This window comes from Malurus melanocephalus, unplaced genomic scaffold (genome assembly GCF_030028575.1).
Source record: "Malurus melanocephalus ecotype Western Australia unplaced genomic scaffold, MMel_1.1 scaffold_693, whole genome shotgun sequence".
Taxonomy (NCBI): domain Eukaryota; kingdom Metazoa; phylum Chordata; class Aves; order Passeriformes; family Maluridae; genus Malurus; species Malurus melanocephalus.
This window is the reverse complement of record NW_026623925.1, coordinates 273,781-282,853: the sequence shown is the minus strand read 5'-3', so window position 1 is coordinate 282,853 and position 9,073 is coordinate 273,781. Positions and strand designations below refer to the sequence as shown.

The window sequence follows — 9,073 nt, the reverse complement described above, 5'->3', positions numbered from 1 at the left end:
TGGGGTGGGAATACTGTGAAAGAGGAGATGGATAACACAGCACAGGGCTGGGAATAATCCCAAATAATCCTGTTTTCATAACTTCCTTTCTCTCTCATCCCCCAGTGGCACGGCCGGGCGGCGAGCTTCGACAGCCAGGGCTCCTGTCCCTCTCCCAAACCACCCCCCACGCCGTGATCCAGAGCTGGGCAAGGAAAATGGGACTAAACCAAGTAATTTTTGCACTTGGCCTTCAGTCTCAGTGGTTGCTGAGGGGCGGTGGCGGCAGCGGGACTTTCCGGTCTAGTTGTTCCTGCGTAAGTAAAGGTAGAAACCCGTTTCGTGGTCAAATCCGTTTTTGTCTAATATGTCTCCCAAGGTGATGTAATTTTCGTGGCTTTTGCTGTACGGGTCTGTTTCCGGAGGGAGAAGGTGGACTGAGGTGTGTGTCGGGAGTTTGGTCTGTAAAATAACCTGTAAAAAATAGATTTTAATGTGTGTGAACGCTGGAAAAGGGCGAGGATGTGACTGCAGAGGGCAGAGGTGGCCGGGACAGGGGACAGCAGTGGCAGAAAGTGGGAGAAGACTCCTCCAACCCATCCTCGAGGCCAACCCCAGCCCTGCAGAGCATCTCCTGTTCACGTAGAGGTGTCCATGAGCTCTTAGAAGTTTGTGCAGTGTGTACCCCACAATTCCTTCTGTCATATATAAAAATGCTGTTGATTCCTCAGGAGGGAAACCCTCGGGTTCTTTTTTTTTYCCCTGTATCTGAAGTCTCCCCAGAGCTATTTGCATGAACAGTTCCTTCAGCCCCCTTTGTAGCTGCTGCTCGTCCCCCCAGTGCATCCCCACCTGATTGGGAGAGGAGGGAACGGCGTTGCCAMGGGTGGGATTTGGGACAAAAAARGGGGAAAATGGTACAGAAATGGGTGACACCCCTGCACAGCCACTGGATCTCTGTTTGTCCTATAATCTGAATAATAAAAGGTGACCCAAGGGGGAAAAGACACACAGAAACATGACTGATATAYAAAAAAAGCTCCCAAACTTTTTCCCCAAACTTCTACTCATAAAGGAAGTGTCAGCACTTCCTCAAAGAACAAAGTTTCTCAGCCCAAGCCCTGAAGGAATGTCAAGTTCTGGGGGGAAAAAAAAAACGAAGTTTTGTTGGTTCCTTGGCTGCAGAGGCCAAAAATGAAGTTAGAATGTCCCAAGTACTGGCTTTACAGCTAAATCAGCTGATCTTTATCAGCCAGCTGTGGATTTTGGCCACTTCCTCATCCTGGATTTTSCTCTGAGTTAAGAAATACATTAGTGCTGTTTATTCCACCCTAATTAAACCGAGTGAAAGCAAATATTTCGGTTTTGAGGCCGAATTTGCCAGCGAGGCAGCCGCTTCCCCTCCCCTCAGGTTGGCAGGACCGTGTCCATCAGCCCCAAACCCTCAGGTCCAACTTCAGTTTCCATTTTCCTAAATGTCACCGCRTCCCCCCCGGGCGCACATCGCAGCTGGGGAGGGTTGTTTGCGCTGCTCCTGGGTGAGAAAAATCCTTTTTGTTCAGTGAAGGGTGAACACATCATTCCTCATCACACCTCGTGTCTTAATTCTCTTTATGTGCCACGCGCTAGAGGAGCAGAAATCTCAATAAAATTATTTTGTTTGTAAGCGCTGCCCCGCCTGGCGGAACGTTTCCTCTCGCGTTTTGTGGTTTTGGATGGGGGCAGCGATCACGGCGGGGGCCATAAAACGTGATAATGACAGAGCCTGGCACGGTGTGGGGCTGGGAAAGGGCCAGGGGTGWTGTTTGGAGCAGAGATCAGCCAGGCTGGGATGGTCACACCATCCCTGGGGAGCAGCTGGGCACCAGCTGCAGCACGAAAAAGCAAATTTCCAGCACGCTGCAACAAAAAAAAGTGTTGAAAGCGCATAAATTTCCCAGCACAGAGCGTTCTGTGGSTTTCTGCTGAGGACAACCTTTCTGAGAGCATCATCCTTGGCGGGAACGGCTCGTGTTTAATTACGGAAAAAGGTTTCTGACCATTAAAACTGACAGATTGGGTGGGTCAAAGTGGCCACGAGTCCCCGGACCTTTCCCTGAGCTGGAGGAGTCTCAGARGAGCAGGGCTGGGAGCTGGCAATGCCCCTGGCAGGCTGGCAAAGCAAAGGGCAGCACGTCCCCAGGAAAAGCCACAGCCATCCCAGCTACTCGACAATCATTAATTGTCCCAACCCACTCCAACCCTTTTCTTCTCTAATCCCGGCTTTTTGGGGTTTTGGCGTTCTCCGTATAATCTCCGTCTTTTATCCGTCCTCCTTGTTATCGAGGATTTAGTCAAAACATACGTGGGGTTTGACACAAAGCTGCTATTTTTAATCCTCGCCTCACACAGATAATCAATTTCCACTCAATACTGGCTGTCACTCGCCTCGCTGGCAAAACGGGATCTCACGGTGGTGAAGAACGCCCACGCCTGGGTGGCTCAGCCCACCCCACATTTATCCTTTAAACGCCGGGATTTGGGCACATCCCTCAGCCAGGGGATAATCAGCCCATTGTGTGTTTGTCACAGCCACTCGGGGGGGATCGGTCACGCTCCTGGGGATGAGCTCCATGCACCAGGGTGAGCAGTTCCCTCTCATCCAGCGAGGGGTTGGAGCTCTGGAGAGGAGCTGAGCCCGGCGCAAGCGCCATCCCAAGATGAGTTGAGTTGTTTTCGTGCTCCTCTCTTGCTCTTCTCACCCCTGTGATGGCAGCTCGTGGAGAAATTTCAATTATTTCCCAGCAAAGTAAGGAGGGCGAGCCCAAGGCCACGTCCCATGGGAGGGTTGGCCATGGTGGGGTTACTCTGCGAAGRGGAGGACGCTGCTGCGAGCAGCCACAAATGAACAGCCTGTTTTATTGAGCTCTGCAAGCCAAATAAACACATGGAGTGTTCCCAGACCTTCCTTTTATTTGTTTTCCTCCATTCTCTTCAGTTTCAGCCTCACAGCCTCCAGTTTCAGCCAAGATTGGCTGCAGGGAGGGGCAGAGGCACTGTAGGGCTGTGTGGGGACTGTTGGTTCCATGGGGGATGCAGGGAAAAGGGAAATTCCAGGAGTCCAAGGGACCAAAGAGCTGGGAACTGCCCCAGCCTTGTGCCCTCCCACCAACCTGAGAATAAAATTGGTTGTATTTGAGAAAAAAGTGGGAAACATCCAGTGGGAAGTGAATTTCAGATGTGGAATACCGGAATGGTTTGGGACATTAAATCCCATCTCATTCCAACCCTGCTATGGCAGAGACACTTTCCACTGTCCCAGGGTGCTCCAAGCCCTGTCCAGCCTGGCCTTGGGCAATTCCAGGGATCCAGGAACACCCCCAGTTTCTCTGGGCACCCCGTGCCAGGGCCTCCCCACCCTCACAGGGAGGAATTCCTTCCCAATATCCAGCCAGGGTGAAATTCTCCAGCGTTGGCTTCCCACTGCTCACATTATTGTGTGATGGGGTTTTTTTTCATACATCAGCAGCACATTTGTTTGGCAAGGAGAAGGATCTTGTCATAACAATTTATATTTAGTCTCCAAATGTGGCCTTTAATTGCTAATTACAGAATGCTGCTGCAGGTTGGCAAATCACACACACCAAAAAAAAAAAAAATACCAGTGAGGAAGAAAACAACTGGGGGTTTCTAAGGGTTTAAGATATCAAAAAATCACACTCTTTAATTATCTTAGGGAAAAAAATAGCAGCTAAGGCATAAATTTAACCTCAATACCGATGTTGATGGGATGTATGTGTCACAGCTGCCATCACAAGGCTGGCTCTGTGTCCCCATGGCTGGGAATCACTCATTCTTGGGAAGATTTGGGATCAAGAGTGGCAATAACCCTACCTAGATGTCAGGAGCTGGAGGGAGGGACTGACAGATGGGGGGTCTGGGGCTGTGGATCATGAACCCAGCTCTGTGCAGCTCCATGGGATGCTGGAAGGAGCAGCGATGGTGGGGCAGGGACAGCATGGGACACTCCTGGATCTCACAGCTGCCACCCCAAAGGGCACCTCGGCGGTGACAGACACAGGYTTGTGGGCACACAGGCATCTCCAGCTGCGCTGCACCCTCCCTGGGCCCAGCTCTCTGACAGGTACAGCTTTATGAGCTTTGTTTTCGGTTTTATTCCATTTCTTCCCAAACCTTTTATTTACACGTAACTCTTGATTAGCCTGCAAAGAGCATTCAATCACTGGGCTCGGTCCCAAACACCTCCCAACCCTCCTCCAGTCTTCAGTTCAAGCAGTGTCAGCCCAGATAATTTTATCTTTGCCTGCAAGACAATAAATTAGGCAGAAAATTATATATAGCTCATTGGAGAAAATTACAGCCCTGATCCTCGAGATCCCGATCTCAGTCCTCTGTTTGTTCTTCACTTTTACGACTTCTGTTATTTGCCCTCCTAATCGCCTCTCTAATGAGGCAGCCCCAGACTTCTCAATCTCATTTTGCCAGAGGTTTTTCTCCCCAGGGCCCTCATTGTTCTTCCTGCCATTAAGATTATCCATCGGTGCGGTTGGGCACCGATTTCAGTGCCGGCTCAGGGAGCTCCAACTCTGCTGCTGGTGCAGATGAGGATCTTCTCCCCGGGACTGCAAACCCTGGCTCTGTCATTTCTGTGGATTCACAGCTCCTGGAGGAGCCAACCCAGATGATGCTGAGGCACAGGGGATGCTCGGCCAGCGCTGGGTATCCCAGGAGAGCTGGGTTATCCCTGCCCAGAGAGAGATGCCTGCTGGATTAGGGCAAGGAGAACGGGTTTAAACTAAAGAAAGGTGGATTTAGATGGGATTTTGGGAAGKAATTGTTCCTGTGAGGGYGSKGAGRYCCTGGMACAGGGTGCCCAGAGAAGCTGTGGCTGYYCCTGSRTCYCTGGAAGTGWCCMAGGCCAGGCTGGACARGGCTTGGAGCAGCCTGGGACAGTGGAAAGTGYTGGGGTTGGAACTGGATGAGCTTTAAGGTCCCTTCCCACCCAAATCACCTGGGATTCCATGRTTCCATGATTCAYWTGGCAAYAAGATGTGACACATTTTCTCTTTTTTCCTGGGATGAGCATCACTCCAAAATCYTCTTTGACGAGAGCTGCAGGTGAGCCTGGGAGAAGTGGAATTTGTCTCCTCTTTGCAGATGCACAGGCTTGGATATTCTGCATTTCTGTCCAAGAGCCAGAGGCATCCCAGGAGCTCTGCCTGGCTCCCAAACCCCTGCAGCCAGCCTTGGCAGCAATGCTACTTCAATGTACAAGAAATAGATTTTTTTTTTTTCCCAAGGATAATTTGTAATTATATTTTACATCTTTATATATATATATATATATATTTAAGACGGTGCGTTAGTCATGCAAATATAATTATATATCTAACGTTCCTGTGTCATTTTTAATTAAAAACATGGTATTTAAAGCACATACAATTCAAAAAATCCAATATAGGCTTCTATTAAAAATGCAGTTTGTTAGAGCTAATAAAGTACCTGGATGGGTCAGGACAAACCCAGAGCCTGTTCGGTTGCCGTGGGAACAGCCGGCATCAAAGCCGAGTGCAGCCGCGGCAACCTGCGGCATCCGGAACAGCGGGGAAAAATGAGATTAGGGGGCAAAACCACCCCAAATCCGAGCGGCGATGTGCCGGCTGCGGCGGGTCCGTGCCAGATCCCCATTTCCTGGGGTTGGAGGAGCTGTCCGGAGGGGCCGAGTGGGGATTTCAGTGCCGGACCCCCACGGGAATTCGATGTGGGGCAGCCCGGGTGGGATTCGGGCACAGGAACGATCCCGTTCCCCCAGGCGGGCGGGGCCCAGCCATCCAATTCACATATGCAAACACTTTTCTGGCTCGTTAATTGCCTCCAAAGTGGAAGATTTCTCCTAATCTCCCACTAACAGCTGCACATCCCTCTCCATTTCAAGCCGCCGCGGCTGAGGGTTTGCGGCTGGCGGCAGGGACGGAGTGGGAGCAGCGGTAATTTTTTAATTAAGCAGCTTTGCCTGMGCTCCCCTCGGGTGGCGGGGAGACACCAGGGAGGATTTTGCTCGTTGTTCTGCTGATTTTCTGCTGATTTCCTGCAGACCACCCTGCCCACCCCTCTGTCCCTCTCCCAACTCGGTGGGTCCCTCAGGATCAGCCCGGCCCGGTGCTGCGGGGTGAAAACTCCCTGGAGAACCTCTGCAGCAGCTCCGGGCACGGCTCCCACCCTCGGGAGATGATTTAACGCGGTTTTCCCTGGACGGGATGGTTACAGAAAGCAGGAGCACCTTCCTGCCTGTTGCTCAAGCCTCATGAGCCTCGAATTGCCGCACTCGGAGCGCTCCGCAGGGCTCCTCACCGAACTGCTCCCTCCAGGGGATGCCCCACCTGCTCCCGGCGTGCTGAGGGAATTTTCCCGTCCTTTCTTGGTCCTATCCCCCCCACCACCAAAAATCGGACGGATTAAAACCAGGACATCAGGCCAGCAGGATCCCCCACCGGAGCATCCCACGGATGTGGAGGGTTCTCCTCACTGGGACCGCTCAGGGGGCACCCTGGGACTGCAGACCCTGCTGTGTTGGGTTCTCCAGACAAAAKGGATTGTTCTGGAGAGGATCAGGACCTTTCCAAGCTCATCCCTCCAGGAAAACGCCACCCACGAGGGCTTTGCAGCCCTGGGGTTCTTGGACGCCGCTGCCATTCCCAAYACAAAAGTTCCTGGCAGCAGGAATGGAGCTGATGATGCAATTAAAATAATTATTTCCCAAACCTGCCTGAGCTGCCCCGAGCCTCTGGAAGCGGCTCTGGCAGTGCAGGGGAGGATGGAGAAGCGGGCTGAGAGCTGCCTGCTTTGCCAGCGCGCAGCCGAGCATCCGAGGGGAGGGTGACACTACACCCCAGCTGCGCACGATTTCATGGGATTTATTGGTACCCGTGTCTCTTGATTAAATTATATTTCTCTCTTCATTCATTCTCTAACAAGCTGAACATTGCAATTTCCCAGGCCATCCCGGGTCGGGGACGGGAGGAGGCGGCAGCTGATGCTGATATTGGAGGGGGCTCAGTTGGAGAGAAATACTTCTCATTTAAAGCTCTGATTTCCTGAAAACCTGCACTCGGGGGAGAATTGACAATTGAGAGACGAGCTGAGAGCTGCAATCTCCTGCAGGAGCTGCTCACAAAGCCCAGAGTGGCTCCATGGCATGAGCGCTGCCAAAAAACCCGCAGGCTGCAAGGCTCGGAGTGATTTTGGGTTAAAATGGAATCATAGAATCACGGAATGGCTTGGGTTGGAGGTAACTTTTAGGATTTTCCAGTTCCAGCTCCCCTGCCAYKGGYAGGGAATCAGATCTTTGGTTTTTTGTCCCCTGAGCAAACCCATGGAAGCGCCAATCTTTGCATTGCTTTCCTTTACAARGGTTAGGAGGTAATTCAGAGGAAATCCATTTAACTGAGCAATTAGCCAGTCAATAACACACTCGTGCATTTTATTAGAAAGAGAAAAATTGATAATTTCTGTTTGTTTTGACCCCAGCTCTGCGGCAATAGCAGCAATTTCCCGGGATAATCCCAGTTACCATGGTTATATCTCCAGGTTCTCGGCCACCTGCAGCAGGAGGACACAGGAGCACGGGCAGAGCCAGGGGGGCTGTGCTGGGGGAAAACTGCTCCAGCCCCTCCAAATTCTGCATTTTGTGTCACCCCTGCCTCCTCTGCCCCGCCTGCAGCACTCATCCTTCCCCAGCCAGCAGATGGAAAATCAGGAGGGCTGGGAAACCCAAATTTGCTGCTTCATCCCAGCTGGGGATGAGGGATTTGGAGGCAAAGAGGCAAAAAAAATCTGCCTCGTATTTCTTGGAGCTGCCTCACAATCCCTGAGCACTSAGAAAGAGACCCCAGCCCTCCTTTCCCAGGGAGAGTCACTTCACCCCTCAGCACTTTTGCCTCAGGCACAGGGATTAAAGCAGAAAATTCAGATCTATCCCAAAAAGGCACCGGGGAGCTGATGTTGAGAGGCAAGAAATTAAAGAACTGCTTAGCTGAATAGCTGAGCTGGTATTTTTCTGTCCTCGGGAAACAACTTTGATATAATAGCATTAGTAATAATAACAGCCCCAAGAAAATCCTGGTGAAATCGTGTAGACTGCAGGATGTGTGAAATCCCCGGGACGGGGCGTGGGCATCCCTGGTGTCAGCAAAATCCTTCCTGRATGGGATGGAGACACTGCCACGAACCGGAGCAGCTCCTGGGAAATAATCCATCTTGATCAAAGAACCAAAATAGCAGAAAAAATCTGTTAGTAAAGGAAAYCGGCCAGAAAATGTTGAGACGTCGCAGCGTCACAAGCCGCTGCTCCTCTGACAGGGCCATGAGCTCCCAGTTTGAAGACTTTATTGTTATTCCTGCTCTCCAGAGGGATGGAAGGAGCAGGCAGCAGTGGGAAGGGTGAGAGGAGCCTGGGCATCGCCAGGCTGGCTGGGGCAGCGRGGATCCTCACCTCCAGGGTCCCTTGTTATTCTGCAAAATTCATCTTTTAAAATGAAATTACGGGTTCTGTCCCTTCCTTTGGGAAGGTGCAGCACATTCCTGATAAAGGAAGAGGAGAGGGCAGGGGCTGTGAGTGCCCTGGAGGGTTTGGGGGGCTGGAGAGGGGTGAGGGGGKCTCTSTRCCACCGAGGGTTTGGCAGGAGCTGRGTTTGGTGTCCKAGGAGGAACAGCGGGGCTGGGGGAATTGGGGACAGGCTGGAGCCGGCTGGGGCACGGTGAGCTCGTCCTCAAACCCCAACAGCAGCCCCGGCATCGCCCCCAGGCACAAACGGGTGAAGTGTGAGGGGCTGAGCCCCCCTGGCCGGGCCAGCTCACCACGGACACCCAAAAGCCTCCTCTGTCACCCCACGGCTCCCGTCCCTGCACCCTCAGCCCCTGTCCCTCCTGTCCCCAAAGCCACCACGCTCCTTGCACTCTCCCTGAGCTCACTGACGATGCCAAAATTGGGAAGGACAGAGCTGGGCTGGGGCGCTCACATTCCAAACCCCGGCACCCGTCAAAGATCCCGCTTTCGGCGGAGCCATCTCCACGGCAGGAAGCATTTGGGGTTTAA

General features: G+C 52.2%; 1 protein-coding gene across 1 annotated transcript in view; it reads left to right on the top strand.

Moving 5' to 3' along the window:
• SYT6 (synaptotagmin 6) overlaps positions 1-1,640 on the top strand; it is a gene marked incomplete at its 5' end in the record, with an annotated part of 15,885 nt that extends 14,245 nt beyond the window's left edge. Inside the window, one exon of the mRNA XM_057384249.1 lies at positions 106-1,640. Coding sequence (XP_057240232.1) covers positions 106-177 — 72 coding nt within the window. The remainder of the gene's footprint in view (positions 1-105) is intronic.
• Positions 1,641-9,073: the final 7,433 nt, after the last annotated feature.